Below are 20,497 nucleotides of genomic sequence, written 5' to 3' on the forward strand. Positions count from 1 at the left end.
ACATGAAGGAATTTAATCACAAAAGATGATCAGTTTAAATTTGAGGTGTCGGGGGAAGCAGGAATCAAGGTAGGTCAACAAGCAAAATATGATTGAAACTTTATGCAAATCAGGATACAGGCAGCAGAGTTTAAGACGTGATGAAGCGTAAGTGGAGGACTGGAGGTCAGTTAAGAGCATATTGGAATAGTTATAGAACCAAACAAAGGCAGAGATAAGGATTTCAGCGAGAAGGCTGAGATTACATTGAGCATCAATTTACAATAAATAACACTTTACATACCATCTATTTCTTTACACATTTTCTTCCTAAGTGGTTTCCCATCCTTGAATCGAATGATATTCCTGCTGTTCATGCACTTTTCCAACTCTCGTGTGATATGTGGACATCCATAGGCTGCTAGTTCTTTCAGAAATTGTTTTATCTCAGTTGGACTGAACCACATCACTGTATGCAATAGCTTTTCCTGAAACAAAGAGAGAGAACCTAAACATGTGTCAAACATTACCTGAACCAGTCCTATTTGTGCAGACAAAGCCAGTGCATTGTCAGCAACAATTCCTCCTTCTTCCTTGCCCAGTCACCTCCAGGATCTCCCAAGGATCAATCCTGGGCCTTTCCTTCACTGAGATGTTGTCCTTTAGAGATATCATCTACAGGTTGGCAGCAGGGACAGGGAGTTTCCATTCATGTATGCTGATATTCCCACATCTATCCTTTCACAATCTCATTTCAGAATCATAGAATCACAGAGTGCAGAAGAGGCCCTTCGGCGCATCGAGTCTGCACCCACATGTGAGAAACACCTGACCTACCTACCTAATCCCATTTACCAGCACTTGGCGCATAGCCTTGAATGTTATGACATGCCAAGTGCTCATCCAGGTACTTTTTAAAGGACGTGAGGCAACCCACCTCCACCTCCCAGGCAGTGCATTCCAGACCGTCACCACCCTCTGAGTAAAAAGGTTTTTCCTCACGTCCCCCCTAAACCTCCTGCCCCTCACCTTGAACTTATGCCCCCTTGTGACTGACCCTTCAACTAAGGGGAACAGCTGCTCCCTAACCACCCTGTCTGTGCCCCTCAATCTTGTACACCTCGATCAGGTCGCCCCTCAGTCTTCTCTGCTCCAACGAAAACAACCCAAGTCTATCCAACCTCTCTTCATAACTTAAATGTTTCATCCCAGGCAGCATCCTGGTGAATCTCCTCTGCACCCCCTCCAGTGCAATCACATCCTTCCTATAATGTGGCGACCAGAACTGCACACAGTACTCCAGCTGTGGCCTCACCAAGGTTCTATACAACTCCAACAGGATCTCCCTACTTTTGTAATCTATGCCTCGATTGATAAAGGCAAGTGTCCCATATACCTTTTTCGCCACCCCACTAACATGCCCCTCTGCCTTCAGAGATCTATAGACACACACGCCAAGGTCCCTTTGTACCTCAGAACTTCCTAGTGTCATGCCGTTCACTGAATACTTCCTTGTCAAATTACTCCTTCCAAAGTGTATCACCTCACACTTTTCAGGGTTAAAATTCCACCTGCCACTTATCTGCCCATTTGACCATCCCGTCTATATCTTCCTGTAGCCCAAGACACTCAACCTCACTGTTAACCACCCGGCCAATCTTTGTGTCATCCCCAAACTTCCTACACCCCACATAGTCACCTATGTCGTTTATATAAATGACGAATAATAGGGGACCCAGCACAGAACCCTGTGGTATGCCACTGGACACTGGCTTCCAGTCACTAAAGCATCCTTCTGTCATCACCCGCTGCCTCCTACAACTAAGCCAATTTTGAATCTACCTTATCAAATTACCCTGTGTCCCATGTGTATTTGCCTTCTTTATAAGTCTCCCATGTGGGACCTTGTCAAAGGCTTTGCTGAAATCTATATAAACTACATCAACTGCACTACCCTCATCTACACACCTGGTCACCTCCTCAAAATATTCAATCAAATTTGTTAGGCATGACCTCCCTCTGACAAAGCCATGCTGACTATCCCTGATCAAGTTTGCTTCTCCAAGTGGAAATAGATTCTCTCCTTCAGAATTCTCTCCAATAGTTTCCCTACCACTGACGTGAGATTCACTGGCCTGTAGTTCCCTGGCTTATCTCTACAACCCTTGTTAAATAGTGGAACCACATTAGCTATTCTCCAGTATTCTGGCACCTCCCCCGTGGCCAGAGAGGAATTAAAAATTTGGGTCAGTGCCTCTGCGATCTCCTCCCTTGCCTCCCTCAGCAGTGTGGCACACAAATCATCCGGACCTGGAGATTTGTCCACTTTTAAGCCTGCCAGTCCTTGTTACTCCCTATATCGATTTGCTCAAGAACCTCGCAGTCTCTCTCCCAGAGTTCGATAACTTCATCCTCATTCTCTTGGGTGAAGACGGATGTGAAGTATTCGTTCAACACTCCACCAATGTCCTCTAGCTCCACCCATAGATTGCCCCCTTGGTCCCTAATGGGCCCTACTCTTTCCCTGGTTATCCTCTTCCCATTGATATACTTATAGAATATCTTGGGATTTCCCCTACTTTTATCTCTCTCATCCTACTGTCCAACATCAAGTCTTGGAGTAACCAGAACCTCCTTCAGTTTAAATTTGGAAAAATTGAAGCTATGGTTTTTGATGTCTGCCACAAACTCTGCTCCCTTATTACTCATGCCATTTCCCTCCTGCAGCCACTTGCTCAGACCAAACCAAATTGTCTTCAACCACATTCAACCAGTGGCTGCCTGTCCTGTTCTGCAGTCTGTGGATAGTGAAGTCAGCACAAGCCTCACCACCTGAGTAAAGTCGTACAGCCTCAAATGGGGTCATGATACCAATCATACTGTGTCATTTCACACTCAATTTCACACTGATTTCAGGCCGCATGAAAATTCACCAGTGAGGGTTTATTTGGAGTGCAAACCTGCTCAAATACATGCTCCAGTAACAGGAACCTCATTAACTTCACCGTCTTCACCCACATGGAATCTGAAATTAATGAAATGAGACAAACTTACAAGATGATCATGGCGGGAAAGGGAGAACAGTATTGAATTTGTTGGCATGCAAATTATGGCCTTTTATATTAGCAGGTCTCCTGTGGCATTGCTTGTGGTACATCCTAGCCACATATTTTACAAATATTTTCAGGAAAATATTTGCCCTCAGTATGGAGGCAACATTGAGACGGCCACATTTATTGCCTATCGCTAGTGGTATTATCCTGCTGTAATAAGGAAGCTTTAGGCCACCACATCTAGTTAGGATTAACAAGCACAGGGCGGCATCAGAGTTTAGTTATTCTACTGGCTGTTCCTAACAGTGGCTTGCTTTATATTGGTTTCCAAGTGTGGGATAATTGGTTAAGGCCAGCCAGCAGTCATGGGGAATCTGGTTTCTTTGTCTTGAGACATTACACCGAGACTGCGTCTGCCCTTTCAAGTGGATTTTTAAAAAATATTCATTCATGTGGGTATCGCTGGCTATGCCAACATTTATTGCCCATCCCTAATTTAAGAGTCAACCACAGGTCAGACCAGGTAAGGGTTTCCTTCCCTAAAGGACAGATGGGTTTTTACAACAATCGACAATGGTTTCATGGTCATCATTAAGACTCTTAATTCCAGATTTTGATTAAATTCCCACCATCTGCTGTGGCAGGATTCGAACCCCGGTTCTTAGAGCATTACCCTGGGTCTCTGGATTACTAGTCCAGCGCCTCCCCTTGGCATTATTAGAAGACGATCAGGGAAGTTATCCCCAATGTCCTGGCCAATATGTATCCCTTAATCAGCATCACAAAAATATCTGGCCATCATTACATTGCAGTTTGTAGTTGCAAATTGGCTCCGGTGTTTCCTACAATGTAATAATCACTATACTTCACAGGTACTTCATTGGTTGTAAAACACTTTGGAAAATCCTGCGGTTGTAAAAGGTGCTATATAAATGTAAGCCTTTGTTTTTCTTTTCTTTGTCCATTGAAGAACTATCAATTACTGGGGCCTTTCTACAAAAACATTCTAACTGACTGCCATGTTTAAGTGACGGACAGCAACTTAACTGTGAAGACACTAATAAACAAAGTTGGAAAGTGCTTTAACCAAATGCTTTGGCCTTCTAAGGCTTTTGGAGGATTTTCTGCTGCAAGTTAACAATAAAGGTTATGTTTTCATTCTGTGAGCTAAAATGAGAAAAGTCCTTCCCACAAAGCAGGGCAGAGGATGAGAAGGATGGACCTTTAGATCACTTGCACACTGGAACTCATACAATTAAGCATAATAACAACATTCTGCTACAAATATGAGGTTTATAAGATTGTTTTGTTTTGGGACTATGTCTTTAATTTAGGATAAAATGAAGGGGGTCATGTGATCTATTCTGAAGTTGGTCTAACAACAGGATTGGATGACATGGCTGTTAAAAATTAAAGGGAGGTCCGGGCAGTTTTGCTAGGAAGAAGGTGACAATGGCAGCAGCATCTGTGTTTACAGTTATTAGACATAGTCTCCAAAGTCCCAGGAAGGTGCTACGAATGTTGGGTCGTAAATGGTTATGCTTTGAGCTGTCTATTTACTTCCAAGGTAAAAGGGAGTCGAGGTCTCAAGGATAACAAATCAGCATTTCTACCTGGATACAAGGTCTATGTGATTCATTATGCCATGGAGATGGGCTTTGAGAGGGGAAGGCTTTCTAAGCTGTTCCTGGAAACATACAGACATAGGCAGTCTGCCAGAATTTGGGAGCAAGGGAGCAGTTAGAAGCTGAAAGACTCTATGGTTTATCACAAAAGAATGCAGGTGGGAGCTCATGCTCGGATTGAAAAGACCAAATCCATGTGGATTTGAAACAAGGCTGGAAGATTCACCTATCTTGAGCTAGAAGGGGAATTGTCAGAAAAAAAACTCACTGTAAAAGAGAGCCTGGAGTTAAAAGTTGCCAGACTGGGAAAGGAAAAAAAAAGGAAGTGAACCCTTGGAAGCTAAGAGGAAAACTGAATGACTACGTATAGGAGAGTGTAAAGTATAGCTGTGAAGTGGGTTTTTGTTGGTGTGCTTAAAGTAAAAAAGGGAAGGTTCTGCTTTGTAGTTTAAAGTACAAATTGCCTACAAAAATAGTATTTAGTTAATAAGTGCTTTCAGTCTGTTTGTAACAGTGAAAGCCTTAAAAAGTGAAATCTTGGCATCTCATCCCTTCAAATATCAACTGGACGTTCAAATATCTTTTTCTGAAGTTAAATTTAAAGTCTGTCTCGATAAGGAATGTGACAATTTGCATATCAAAATTAATAGATAGCTCGTCAAATTGCTTAAGATTTTGAGTTAATGAACAGAAAGAATGGTTTAATTAACCAGGACCTGCAAACCATTCTTCAAGGAGCTAGGGAGAAAAGGTACACATTTTAAGATAGCTAAAGCAGTGCACACACAAGGCATGGGAGGCGATAACAAAGCAAACAGCAGTTTCAGATGTACCTGGCTCACACACACAGCCTGGGAAATCTATAGTCCAGGGAGGTCTAGGTCCATCTGAGCTCCAGCAAGTTGTCAATCATACCCGTAGCCAGCCAACACTTATTCACTTCACAAGAAAAGCACTCAGGACAAAAAGAAATCATGAGCATCAAAGCAGTGAGGCTGTACCACTCAAATTGCAAACATTCATGTACTAGATAATGAAGGAATAATAGATTATAGAGACGCATACAACTTACTGAGTACTTGCTTACAATATGGGAGGGGGAAGCCATGGAGGAGGTGCAGAAGGGATTCACAAAGACAATACCAGGGATGAGGCACTTTTGGTGTAAGGAGAGACCAGAGAAACCAAGCCTCTTGACAGATAAAGTGGAGGGGGAAAATGTAGTGGATGTGATGTGCCTGGACTATCAGGAACCTTTTGACTAAGTTCCACACAGTGGGGTATTGCAAAATATTAAGGGGTATGAGGGAAAAGTACTACACTGGAGTCATTGGAAAGGAAGAAACGAAGGCCTTGATTTTCCAGTCTCGCCCCCGCTATGATGCCCGCCACTGGCGGGACTGGAAAATGAGTTAAGGACACTTGGTCAAAGTGGTTGGAAATGAGTGTCCCAAAACTGTTTTGGGACTGCTTTTGTTCACTGTGTATATCAGTCATTTGCAATAGGCCAAGAGGGTATTTTGTCCAAACTTGCAGAAAATACAGGAAGGACCAGGAAATAATTCTGAGGACCGGAGAAATATTCAAGGGCGTATTGACAAGGGAGTGGAATGGGTACAAGCAACAGCAGATAACATTCAATGTCAGTAAATGTGAGGCGGTATATTTTGATTAGAAAAATGCAAATAATAATACTTTGAATGGGGGGAAGGCTGTGATTGAGTAATGTTGAAGGTGTGTGCACCATGTACAACATGCACTGCAGCAACATGTCAAAGCTTCTTCGACAGCTCCTCCCAAACCCATGACTCTGTTCTGTGAGTGAATAAATAAATTTAAGAGAGCAGAGGGATTTGGGTTTCAGTTTCACAAGACATTAAAACAGCTCAAGTAGATAAGCCCATAAAAAGCCAAAGGAATGCTACGTTTTATAGCAAGAGGTATAAAATATAAAAGTTGATATATAATGAAGAATCTATATAAAACCTCAGTAAATTGGAAGACCGTGTGCAGTCTGCGAGATATTGAGGTTCTAGCGAAGGTACAGCAGAGATTCACCAGGGTGATGTCTGGTACGAGGAAAGACAAATGCAAATACAAAGACAGACTTGAAATTCTGCATCTGATTTTGTTAGACGAGGTGATTTTCTAGAGGTACTTAAAACTATAAGTGATGGGAATGACTCCAAAGAACAGAATATGGTCCCTTCCTCAACCCCTGCATGAATCCAGTGTTGGACAGTTGGAGACTGGCCTTGGTAATCTGGGAGTGCTCCAATTTTCAGAATTCTACATCTAACAGTTGCTCTCACCAATAGACGTCGGTAATAAGATCTCATCTCCTCTGAAATTGTAAAAGGTTTTCATCTGATCCTTTTTAGTTTTCGTCGATAAAAGAACAGCATGCAGAAACTCTCTTTGATAGTAAATGCTTGTGCTTTGTGCAATCCTGATAACGTTTGTGTAAAAGAACTCAGGTGGTGCTGTTAAGTGCTGCACAGTGTGAGGTTCCCAGGGTGGATAAATACTGAGTAACATAGCCAGAACCTCCAAATCCACTTTAGTCACATCCAGATCTTCAGCAGCCGCCACCGATTCCTGTAACACTTGCCCTTAAAGCAAACCAAAAATAAGCATCATTAAAAACAGGCTGTACAAGGCTACCTGCACCTTATTTGGAGCTGACTCCAGCCAGATTTCTGGCACACAGTTCTCTAGCCTCTGTTGGCAGTCCAGTCAGTATGGCAGTAGATACTTGTGACATTCTTTGGGGATTTCCCATCGCTGGAGAGACATGTGGCTGACAAGCTGCCTGTTACATTTTCAGGGCCAGAAAAAAAATATTAACTAAGGGAACCAGTCACAGTCAGGAGAGCTTGCACAGCCAATTTTTCTACAGGCTACCTTTGTTAATTGCAACAGTGGAGCCAAACAGGTAGCTCAGAAGACAACTCTTCCATCCACAGTCTGCACCAGAGACAGGTATGTGGCTGATGCATTCTCTCTTCCGAAATATATGACTAGAAATATAACTGGATAGGTACACATTCTTCCGTATGGCCAGCTCTCATCTCAGATTAGTTCCCAACCATAGTAACACAGTCAAGTGTTTAATGGACATGGCATGGAAGCAAAGCACAACAAAGTAATCTGGCCTAAAAACAGAAAATTCTGGAACACTCAGCAGGACGCACAGCATCTATGGGACAGAGTTAACAATACAGATTGATGACCTTTCAACAGAACTAGACGCTGTTATAGATTTAACAGTTTGTAAGCAAGTACATTGGTTAGAATAAGTGGTGCAGAGGGAACAGGTGGGGTAGAACCAAAAAGCTCTACAATAAGAGTGGATGGCCGGAGTGATTGAGAGGAAAAAGGGATGATTGAGCAGAGCAAAAGGGGCGATAATGGGACAAGTAAAGAAACAAAAGATGAAGGAGCGGTAAATGGTAACATCAGAACCATTAACAGCACCTGCTGTCCAAGAAAACGGGGACAATGTTTATAATTTGAGGTCGATGAACTCAGTGTTGCATCCGGAAAGTTATAAAGTGCCTGGTTGAAAAATGAGGCACTGTTCCACAAACTTGTGTTGAACTTTCTTTGAATATTGTAGGTGGTCAAGGGCAGAGAGACCAGACTGGGAGTTGGGCAGAGAATTAAAATGGCAAGCAATTGGAAGCTCAGGGTGATACTTGCAGGCTAAAAGGAATTTTTTTTTTTTGTTCATACTTAGGATGTTGCTGGAAAGGCCAGCATTTATTGCCTATCCCGACTTGCCCTTGAAGGTGATGGTGAGCTGCCTTCTTGAACTGCAGCAATCCATATGATGTAGGTAGATTCACAGTGGTGCCAGGATGGAAGTCCCAGAACTTTGACCCAGTAACAGTGAAGAAACAGTAGTACATTTCCAAGTGGATGGCATATGGCTTAGAGGGGAATTTGCAGGTGATGTTATTCTCTACTCTTGTCTTTCTAGGTGATAAAGGTCACAGGTTTGGAAGGGTGCTATAGGAGTCCTGACGAGTTGTTGCAATGCAACATGTAGATGGTACACATTGCAGCCACAAAAGTGCCAATGGTGGAGGGAGCAAGTGTTTAAGGTGGTAGATGGGGTGCCAACCAAGTAGGCTGCTTTGTCCTGGATGGTGTCAAGCTTCTTGAATTTCTTTGCAGCTGCACCATCCAGGAAAGTGGGGAGTATTCCATCACACTCCTGACTTGTGCCTTGTGGATGGTAGGCAGGTTCTAGGGAGTCAGGGGATGAGATACTTACAGCAGAATTCCCGGCCTCTGACCTTCCAGCCATGGTATTTATGTGGCAAGTGCAGTTAAGCCTCTGGTCAATGGTGACGTCCAAGATGTTGGTGTGGGGGAGCTCAGCAAAGGCAGTGTCATTGAATGTCTAGGGAGATGGTTAGATTCTCTCTTATTAGAGATGGTTATTGTCTAGCACTCGTGTGGTGCAAACTTACTTGACACTTAGCCCAGGTCTGAATGTTGTACGGTCTTGCTGCACGTGGGCATGGATTACTTCATTATCTGAGGATTTGCAAATAGAACAGAACACTGTGCATTATTAGAAACATCTATGATGGAGGGAAGGTCATTGATGTAGCAGCTGAAGATTGTTGGGCCCAGGGCACTGCTCTGAGAAACTCATAAGCAATGTCCTAGGGCTGAGATGATTGGCCTCCAACAACTACAACCATCTTCCTTTGTGCTAGGTATGACTCCAACCAGTGGAGAGTCTTCCCTCTGATTCCCATTGACTTCAGTTTTGCTAGAGCTCATTGATGCCACACTCGGTCAAATGCTGCCTTGATGTCAAGGGCAGTCACTCTCACCTCTGGGGTTCAGCTCTTATGTCCATGTTTGGACCAAGGCTGTAATGGCTGCAGCTGTGTGTGTATGGTGGGACCAAAACTGAGCATTGGTGAGCAGGTTATTGGTAAGTGCTGCTAATAGCACTTTTGACAACACCTTCCATTGCTTTGCTAATGATTGACAGCAGACAGATGAAGCAGTAATTGGCCAGGTTGAATTTGTCCTACATCTCCAACAGGACTTACCTGGCCAATTTTCCAATTTATCAGCCAGTTGCCATTGTTGTAGTTGTACTGAATCAGCTTGGCTAGTTTAGGGGAGGTTGACTCATCCTGGAGTATGTCTTTGGCACTACAGACAGGATCTTCAGGTGTCCAGTAAATTGACCACCCAATCTGCATTTATTCTTCCCAGTGTAGAGTAGACTGCATCATAAATATACCAAGTTGAAAGATGTACAAATAAATTGCTGTTTCACCTGGAATGAGCGTTTGGAGCACTGGACAATGGGAAGGAAGGAACAGAAAGGGCAAGTGCTGCATCATCTTTGCTTACACAGGAAAATGCCAGGGAAAGGCGAGTAACTGTTGGTGATGATAGGATAGTGGACTAAAGACTTGCAAAATGCTGAAAGAGGAGTAGAGGGGATGATGTGTTTGGTGGGGGCTTTGCGCTGGAGATGCTGGAAATGGCAGAGAATGATCCATTAAATGTGGAGGCTGGTAGAGTGGAAGGTGAGGATAAGGGGGGCCTATTGTGGTTTTGGGAAGGAGGTGAAGAGATAAGGGCAGAAGTGCAGGAAACATCAGCCACAGTGGAGAGGAATCCTAGGTTGAGGAAAAAGGAAGATATATTGGAAGTGTGAAGAATTTGGCTCAATCTATGAACGGGTTAAAACTTAACTCAAATAAAATACAGCTGAAAATCTTCTGTGAGAAATACATACATATTATTTTCACAGGCAGAGTGACAGATAGAGGCCTTGAAAGTAAGGCTTTACCAGACAGGGAGCCATGCTTAAGCTGTTAAAATTGCACCTGCTACATGTTGCTTTGATTCTCAAGAATTGCTCAGGATAAAGAGGGCTAATAGTAAAACAGACAATAGTCATGTAACTCATCATAACAGATTTTCTTTATATTACAAACTTAACAAGTCAGTTGGAACATCATTGAGTTGAGACCTTAAGAAAGGTTTCCTCATAGTTGAGACAAGACAGGAAAAACTACACTTTATACTTCTGTTTGTAAGTATAAAATTAGTTTGTTTGGATGCCTTACTTAGAGAATAAAATTAAGTGGAATTGAGGTTTACATTTACTATATTTAGACGAATTAGCTTATTCTGCTTTTACCTCATTACTGAAGCTGGAGTATTCAAAACATTACTATAATGCAATTCAAGATTTTTTAAAAATTAATTAATGTGATGTGGGTATCGCTGGCTAGGCCAGCATTTATTGCCCATCGTTAGTTGTCCTTGAGAAGGTGGTGGTGCAGCTGCCTTCTTGAACCACTACAGACCGTGCTTATAATACAGTATTATATTGTCACCATTTAAAAAGGTTGTAGTCTCTGTCAATAAACCTCAAGGACCCTAATTCTTCTAGCATTCTTTAATTATAGGATTCTGTATATTTTCTGAGAGAAGTTACCTTAGTACATTATAACAAATTCATTATTCTCTATGTACTTTCTATTCTGAGATATATTTGTTTCGTCTAAAAACTCAAGATAAAATGTCCTCTTTTTTCAGAAGACCACGTCACTAGCGAGCATAGCTGATTAAGCTCTAATGATTTAGAATTTTTTAGATGAGGTTTTAAACTAACAATAAATTCAAAAGGATAGAATTTCCCTTGCCAGGGCAGGGGGGCCGGGGTGGGGGGGTTTGCGGCCGCAGCAGTAAAGATAACAGAACTCTAACAGGAACACTGGTGTGGAAGGTGACATTGTCAGAACAGAAGTGACAGACATGGAGAAACGAAGAGAATAGATTAGAATTTTAGCAGGAAGCAAGATGGGCGGAAGTGCAATCAAGGTAGCTGTGGGAGTAGATAATGGTCGACAGCTTTACCCAGAAATGGAAATAGAGAAGTTGAGACTGGGACACAAGCACGACCCTTCAGTCGCCAAACGATCCCTCTAATCATCGTACTAGCCAGGCTTCCTCCTCTGATCAGCGTCAAAATTAACGGCAGCTGCCCTCATTGGTTGGATGATTTTTTATTGTTCTGCCCAGGTTGAATGGGTGGGACGGTAAAAGAAAGTGGTGGTCCCCCAGTGACACCTACCTTGCTCTGGCTCCAGCTTCAGTAATGAGGTGTAAAGATTCCAAACATTTGAGCGAGTTGAAGACAACCTAGGGGAACAAGGGGAACTCCACAGATTAGAGATGTCCCAATAATAGCTGGTTCTAATCACTGCTTTCGCCGCATTGACCAAGGCTTCCATGCTTCTCCCTGCCGAACAGACCAGATTTTTGCAGTAATCATCCAGCTCATGCAACCAGCTCTTGTTCTGCTGACATTGGGCCTCAGTACAGATTGTGGGAAATAACAATATCCCTGGCTGCAGCTCCAGGACAAGGGCTTCAACGTCGACTACAAAACATGAAAGAACAAATTCTAAGTGACAGGCACAGGTGGTAACATGCAACAATTCTATAACAGAACCAAATACCTTCAAACAAAGGCAGGTAAATTGCGTTGAGGTACAGGTCAACCATGACTTAAATGAATGGCGGAACAGGCTTGAGGGCTAAATAACCACCTCCTGTTCCTAAAGCAGCTACAAACCTGGAAACTCTCTGCTAACACCGCCTCCTTGCTTCCATGTTTCTTTCACTTCTGTTCCTTAGATTCAGTGCACTGTCTTTTTAACCCCTTTTTGAAGATCACTGTTTCACTTTCTCCTCCAACAGATTTTTTACACACAAAACCAGAATTAAGAGCATCATGTAGGTGCAAAAAATAAAACTTATCACTCAGCTATAATCTAGGCATTGAATCAGGAAACCACAAAAGTACACCCAGCCCAATCAACCCTGCAAAGTCCTCAGTAACACCTGGAGACCATTACAAAATTTGGAAGTTGGGAACACTGTTCCACCACCTAGTCAAGCAACAGCCTGTCATACTCACAGAACCAAGTAATGATTGAGAAATGGCAGGAATATTGAACAACTACATTGCCTCAGTTTCTCCTAATGAGGTTAATGAAACAGACACTTTGTCAGTGGCTGAACTTAAAAAAAAAATACAACTGTGATAGTAAAGGAGAAAATAAATGATTAACCAACAAAACTAAAAGAGGATAACACCCTCAGTCCAGATGGGATGCACCTATGCACACTCAACGATATGATAGCATAGTAGTTATATAACTGGACTAGTAATCCAGAGGCCTGGACTGTGCAAATTCAAATCCCACCAAAGAAGATGGTGAATTTGAATTCAATTAATTAAATAAATCTAGAATAAAAAAATGAGACCAGTTAAAGTGACCATGAAGTTATTGAGTTGTCATTGAAAGGAAGGAAATTAGGGAGGAGATAGCAGAGGCACTGGTTTATATATAATTTGTGCTAGTGATTAAACACCACACAAGTTTCCTCCCATTCCATTTATTAATCTCAGCCTTTCAGCATGTATTTCTATTCCCTTTTTCGCTTATTGTCCAATTTTCTTTTGAAAGCTTCTAAGAAACTAGCTGGCAGTAGCTAGCTCCACATTCTAACCAAGATACAAAGGACATAGAAGCACTGGAAAAGTGCAAGAAAGATTTACAAAGTTGGTACCAGAGCTGAGAAATTACAGCAATCCAATCACTCCCTGAGTAAAGAAGTTTCACCTTCTGACAATCATGATTTCATGGCCAATAGTTCTGTATTCTTCCCCATTACAGGGGAGGTGGTGGCATAGTGGTATTGTCACTGAGCTGGTATTCCAGAGACCCAGGGTAATGCTCTGGGGACCAGGGTTTGAATCCCACCAAGGCAGATTTGAATTCAATAAAAAATCTGGAATTAAAAGTCTGATGATGACCACAAAAACCATTGTTGATTGTCATTAAAAACCCACCTGGTTCACTAATGCCCTTTGGTCTGGCCTATATGTGACTCCAGACCCACAGCAATGTGTGGCTGAAGGAGGGCAATTAGGGATGGGTAATAAATGCTAGTCTAGCCAGTGACTCCCACATCCCACAAACAAATTTTAAAAAGTGGAAACATCAATTCAAAATTTTAAGGAACTCTATCAGGTCATCTTTCCTTTCTGAAGGAGGAGGTCTGGCAGCATCTGTTAACCTTTCGGGTCTCACAGGCCTGAATCATCAATTCTCTTACTTTCTCCACAGATGTGTATTCCCAGTTGTTTTTTCAGATTTTCAGCATCCTCAGTATTTTTGCTTTTGCATTATTGCTTAACCTGTTCAATCTTTCTCGCTGGCTGTAACCTCTAGTACCAGCTTTGCAAATCTTTTTTGCACATTCTCCAGTTTCTATGTATTTTCTATAGTAAACAAACCAGAACAGTGCACTATTCTCTAAGGGCACCCTGACCAAGGTTCTGTACTAACATAACTACAGTACTTTTTAATTCTTTGCCCCCATGAAATAAATCCCAGTTTTTTTTTGTTTTTTAATGCTTTGTTGACCTGCGATGCTGCTTTTAATGATTATGTGCCTGTATTCCTAGATTCCTTTGCTCATCTCCCCATTTAATTTCTTAATTTGCATGCTGTTAGTTATGTTTCTGTTTTACCTACCAAAGTGCATCACTTTACATTTATCTACGTTAACATTCGTAAGAACATAAGAACTAGGAGCCAGGAGTAGGCAATGCAGCCCCTCAAGCCTGCCCCGCCATTCAATACGATCATGGCTGATCTCATTTTGGCCTCAACTCCAATTTCCTGCCCTCTCCCCATAACCTTTCAACCCGTTACTAATTAAAAATCAGTCTATCTCCTCCTTAAATTTATTCAGCGTTCCGGCATCCACTGCACTCTGGAGGTAGTGAATTCCACAGATTCACGACCCTTTGAGAAAAATAATTCCTCCTCATCATTGATTTAAATCTACCACCCCATAGCCTAAAACTATAGCCTCTCGTTCTAGAATGCCCCACAAGGGGAAACATCTGCTCCATGTCTACTTAATAACTTGGATTCAGAGATAGAAAGTACTATGGCTAAATTTGCAATGACACCAAAATAAGTGGGAAAGTAAGTTGCAATGAAGAAATAAGAAATTTACAAATGGATATGGACTGGTTAGGAGAATGAGCCAAAATTTGGCAGATGGAGTTTAACATGGATAAGTGTGAGGTTATCCATTTTGGTCAGAAGAATAAAAAGGCGACTTATTATTTAAATGGAGAGAAGCTTCAGAATGCTTCAGTGCCGAGGGACCTGGGTGTCCTCGTGCATGAATCGCTGAAAGCTAGTGTACAGGTAATAAGGAAGGCAAATGGAATTTTGGCATTTATTGCTAAAGGAGTAGAGTATAAAAATAGGGAAGTGTTGTTGCAACTGCACAAGGCATTGGTGAGACCGCACCTGGAGTACTGTGCACAGTTTTGGTTCCCTTACTTGAGGAAGGATGTAGTTGCATTGGAGGCGGTTCAGAGGAGGTTCACAAGATTGATTCCAGAGATGCAGGGCTTGTCTTAGGAGAGATTGAACAGTTTAGGCCTATACTCGCTAGAGTTTAGAAGGATGAGAGGAGATCTAATTGAGGTATATAAGATGCTAAAGGGGTCCAAGGACCGAACCTTGTGGTACCCCACTAGTTACAGCTTGCCATCCAGAAAAAGACCCATTTATCCCGACTCTCTGCTTTCTGTTGGTTAGCCAATCCTCTATCTAAGCTAATATATTACCCCTAACTCTGTGTGATCTTATCTTGTGTTTTAATCTTTTGTGCGGCACCTTATCAAAGGCGTTCTGGAAGTCCAAATATACTATATCCACAAGATCCACACTATCCACTTTGCTTGTCACATCTTCAAAGAACTCTAGCAAATTAGTCATGATTTACTCTTCATAAAGCCATGCTGACTCTGATGGATTGCATTTTGACTTTCCAAATGCCCCATTACTACTTCCTTAATAATGGATTCCAACAATTTCCCAACGACAGACATTAAACTAACTGGTCTATAGTTTCCTACTTTCTGCTTCCCCCACTTTTTGAATAAAGGCATATTATTAGCATTTTTCCAAGCCACTGGAACCTTTCCAGAATCCAGGGAATTTTGGAATATTATAGCCAATGCATCCACTATTTCCGCTGCCACTTCCTTTAAGACCCTGGGATGTAGGCCTTCAGGTCCTGGGAACTTGTCACCCTTTAATCCCAATAGTTTGCTCAGTACTTTTTCTCTAGCGATGGTGATTGTTCTAAGTTCCTCCTTCTCTATACCCTCTGCACTACCTGTTACTATTGGGGTGGTACTGGTGTCCTCCTCTGTGAAAACTGAGGCAAAATATTGATTAAGCATTTCTGCCATTTCTGCATTCCCTACTATTAACTCCCCAGTCTCATCCTCCAAGGGACCAACATTCACTTTAGCTACTCTCTTTCCTTTTATATACTTGTAGAAGCTTTTGCTATCAGTTTTTACATTTTGCGCTAGTTTTCTTTCATAATTTACCTTTGCTCTTTTTATTATTTTTTTAGTAACCCTTTGTTGGTCTTTAAAAGTTTCCCAATCTTCCAGCCTGTCACTGACCTTTGCAATTTGGTACGCCTTAGTTTTTGCCTTTATGTTATCTTTAACTTCCTTGCTTAGCCACGGATTCTTTTTCCCCCTCTTACCATCTTTCTTCCTCTTTGGAATATATTTTACTTGGGAGTAATTGAATATCTCCTTAAATATCTGCCACTGTTCATCAACTGTCCTACCTTGTAGTCTTCCTGCCCAGTCCACTAGGGACAATCTGCCCTCATGCCTATGTAGTTACCTTTGTTTAACCCCAAAACACTAGTGTGGGATTCAAGTTTCACACTCTCAAACTGAACTTGAAATTCTAGCATGTTATGATCACTCTTCCCTAGAGGATCCTTTACTATGAGATCATTAATTAATCCCATCTCATCACACAAAGCCAAATCCAGAAAAGCCTGCTCCCTGGTTGGTTCCACGACACATTGCTCCAAGAAACAATCTCTAATACACCCTATAAATTCTCCCTTGTGGCTACCCTTGCTAATTTGATTAGTCCAGTCTATATGCATATTAAAATCACCCATGATTATAGCCGGCCTTTCTTACATGCTCCCAGTATTTCCTGGTTTATACTGTGCCCTACTGCTGAACTACTGTTTTGGGACTTATAGATTACTTCCAACAGGGACTTCTTTCCTTTGCTATTTCTTATTTCTACCCAGACAGACTCTACGTCTTGCTCTCCAGTGCCCATATCATTCCTCACTATAGCACTGATCTCTTCCTTTACTAACAAAGCTGCCCCGCCTCCTTTTCCTTCCTGCCTATCCTTCCGAAACACTGAGTACCCTTGGATATTCAACTCCCAAACCTGTTCTCCCTGTAACCACGTCTCAGTAATTGCCACCAAATCATACCTATTTATCTCTACTGTTAGCTCATTAGTTTTATTCAGAATGCTACACGCATTCAGATTCAAAGCCTTTAAGTTTGCCATATTGTCAATTTTCCCTACTCTTATATGATTCTTTGGTGTAATATGGCATTCACACTGTTAGGGGAAAATTAAAAATGCTAAAAGAGCACACTGTAAGAATTTACTGAAAAACACAAACTCTCCAGGCAGACCTGGCTGTTAAACATATTAAGAGTTGAAGATTACTAGATGGACATTGCATAGCCTTGAGAGTCAGACTGGAAGACACAAGCAGGACATAAATTAGATTACTCCCCTCTCGCAAAGGGAAGGGTTTTAGCTTAGATATGGGAGGACATACAATAGACAAAGAGGGGGCTTTGATGAAACACAAACAGTCTTGAGTTGTGAGAACCAAGGTCTTTACGTACATGTTTTAATTTTGATTGGATAATATAATTATGTATATATCCTTTAGAATAATTGGTTAGCAAAATCACATGTTTATGTACTCAATAGGATAGAGTTAGCATGGAACCGGTGTGTCGGTTACCGATTGGATGTATTCAAATGTACTCAAATGAATTATGATAAGAAAAAGTACAAAAGTAATGAAATGTAATCAATCTGGGAGCTGGGCCTTCATTCTTAGAAAGGATTGCGGCTCCCTTGCATATGCTTGAATAAAACCAGTTAAAGGAAGCCTGAGTCTCTGTGCTCGCTGTGTAATCGGGGATTGTAACTTCTCCTCTTCAACTGGCCTAGGTAGTAGTTGCTGGATTGGAGGGAGTATTTTCAACACACTCTGTCCCTTCCTTTCACTTTTTGGTAACAATCAGCCTTGTCACTAACCTGCACTCTTACCCTCTTCTTAAACTTTGATTTTTTATATTTCCATGCAACTGAACCCACCCCCCCATTATTTACTTTAAAGCCCTAGCTACAACCCTAGTTATGCAATTCGCCAGGACACTGGTCCCAGCATGATTCAAGTGGAGCCCGTCCAAACGGAATAGCTCCCTCTTTCCCCAGTACTGGTGCCAATGCCCCATGAATTCAAACCCATTTCTCCCACACTAATCTTTGAGCCACACATTTACCTCTTTAATCTTAGTGACCCTGTGCCAGTTAGCTCGTGGCTCAGGTAGTAAGCCGGAGATTTGGTTCTGCTTTTTAAATTAGCCCCTAGCTGCTCGTAATCCCTCAGCAGAACCTCTTTCCTCATTCTACCTATATCGTTGGTACCTATGTGGACCAGACAACTTGATCTTTCCCCTTCCACTCCAAGTTCCTCTGCAGCCCAGATGAGATATCCTTAACTCTGGCACCAGGTAGGCAACACAACCTTCGGGACTCTCGATCCTGACTACAGAGAACAGTATCTAGTCCCCTAACTATACTATCCCCGATTACAACTACATTTCTCTTTTCTCCCCCAACTTGAATGGCTCCCTGTACCACGGTGCTATGGTCAGTTTGCTCGTCCTCCCTACAGTCTCCGCTCTCATCCACACAGGGAGCAAGAATCTCGAACCTGTTGGATAGGGGCAAGGGCTGAGGCTCCTGCAGTGCTACTTCCTGGAACCCTCTACCTGCCTCACTCATAGTCACACCCTCCTGTCCCTGACTACTGGCCGAATTTAAGGTAGTTAATCTAAGAGGTGTGGCTGTGTCCTGAAACACAGCATCCAGCCTCCCTGATGTGTTGCAGTGTCCAAAGCTCAGACTCTAGCTCATCAACTCTGAGCCAGAGTTCCTCGAGCAACTAACCTTTACTACAGATGTGGTCACTAGGAACCACAATGGGGTCCACAAGCTCCTACATCATACAGCTACAACACATCGCCTGGCCCTGCATCTCTATTTTATTTAATTAGTTTTTCAATTTGTTTTTAAATTTCCTACTTTAGTTTATCAATCTGTAAAATATTTCTCCTATTTACCTTTAATCTGAAAGCAAATTAGAATAGAGATTCTAACTACACTTTTTAAAATCAACTGGAACTCGCTGTCTCTGCTGAGTTGAAGCTGAAGTGTTAGGCTTCCGATCCTGGGCCCCAGTAGTGACCTTTAATCTGAAATCAACTTAGAATAGGTAGTTCAAACAGTTACTTACCAAGCAATGAACTTACGGTTTTCCTGTGAAGTGACTCTTTTTTTCACTCGGCGACAGTAACTGCAGAGGACACGCTTCCCAGACTGTTTCACGGTGACAGTGACTGCAGAGGACACTCTTCCCAGACTGCTTCACGGCAACGGTGACTGCAGAGGACACTCTTCCCAGTCTGCTTCATCGCGATGGTGACTTCAGAGGACACTCTTCCTTTGCCATTTAACTGCACAATCTTCAAGTTTTCGAATGTCTTTTTCTATTATGTTGCATTATTTCTCCATGTTAGTTATATCCCCAAAATTGGTTGTAAAAACCCAACAGGTTCACCAATGGCCTTGAGGGAAGGAAACCTTATTGGAAACAAGGGCTCACATATGGGATGGGTCTTCACACAGATGAGAAAAACATTGCGTGTTCAAAAATTGCAACAGGTACTACTCCAGCTGCACTGGACACCAGGGTCCATGCTAAAGGGAGTGGTTAAGGATGTGGTTTAATTGCTGGACTCGTAATCCAGTGGCCTGGACTAAAAATCCAGAGAATGTGTTTTCAGATCCCACTATGACAGTTTGAGAATGTGAATTATTTCTTTCATTCATTCATGGGATATGAGTGTCACTGGTGAGGCCAGCATTTATTGCCCATCCCTAATTGCCCTTGAGAAGATGGTGATGAGCTGCCTTCTTGAGCTGTTGCAGTCCATGTGCAGTTAAATAAAAAGCTGGCATCAGTAGAAGCGACATAGGCTTTCAGATTATTGTAAAACTCCAACTTGTTCACTCCGTCCTTTTGGAAAGGATACCTACCATCCATTGTTGGTCTGGGTTACATGTGACTCCAGTCCCACAACAATGTGCTGGACTCTTTATTGTCCTCTAAATGGCCCAACAACCCACTCTTTTGCATCAAATTGCTACAAAGAACACAAATAAAACACAATACAAATTCAGCAGTTCAAGAAGGTCCAACACCACCACCTTTCTAGGGTATCTAAGGATGGCCAATAAACCCTGGTCTCGCCAGTGACATACCTATCCCAAGAATGAATTTTTAAACAATACCCTAGTTCAGTTTCTTTCCCAGCAGAGCACATTCTGATTCCTCAGCATTTTCCAACACGACTTCTCTGGTCTGTGGCAACTGTTACCAATGAACCCTCAGCAGCACCTACAGGGGGCCATCTTTAGCTTGTAACAATTCCTTTTTACAGGCGGTTTTATGCTGTATAAAATGGGACATTCAACTCAAATGTCCCAAATGGATGCACTCAAATGTGGCATGTAATAGACTTAGGCATTTACAGCACAG

The 20,497-nt window shown here is 42.2% G+C and overlaps 2 protein-coding genes across 2 annotated transcripts in view; both read right to left on the bottom strand.

Annotated features, from left to right (window-relative positions):
* Nucleotides 1-20,497, bottom strand: part of LOC144696035 (palmitoyltransferase ZDHHC18-like) — a 313,950-nt gene that overhangs the window by 192,744 nt on the left and 100,709 nt on the right. The window lies entirely within an intron of this gene.
* The window catches only part of LOC144695478 (uncharacterized), a 65,834-nt gene that overhangs the window by 37,531 nt on the left and 7,806 nt on the right, over nt 1-20,497 (bottom strand). Inside the window, exons 3-6 of the mRNA XM_078566356.1 lie at nt 11,781-12,089; nt 6,970-7,269; nt 2,940-3,004; nt 284-467 (exon numbers count right to left, since the gene is read on the bottom strand). Of these exons, the coding sequence (XP_078422482.1) occupies nt 284-467; nt 2,940-3,004; nt 6,970-7,269; nt 11,781-12,089 (858 nt within the window). The remainder of the gene's footprint in view (nt 1-283; nt 468-2,939; nt 3,005-6,969; nt 7,270-11,780; nt 12,090-20,497) is intronic.

Source organism: Cetorhinus maximus, chromosome 21 (genome assembly GCF_964194155.1).
Source record: "Cetorhinus maximus chromosome 21, sCetMax3.hap1.1, whole genome shotgun sequence".
NCBI lineage: Eukaryota > Metazoa > Chordata > Chondrichthyes > Lamniformes > Cetorhinidae > Cetorhinus > Cetorhinus maximus.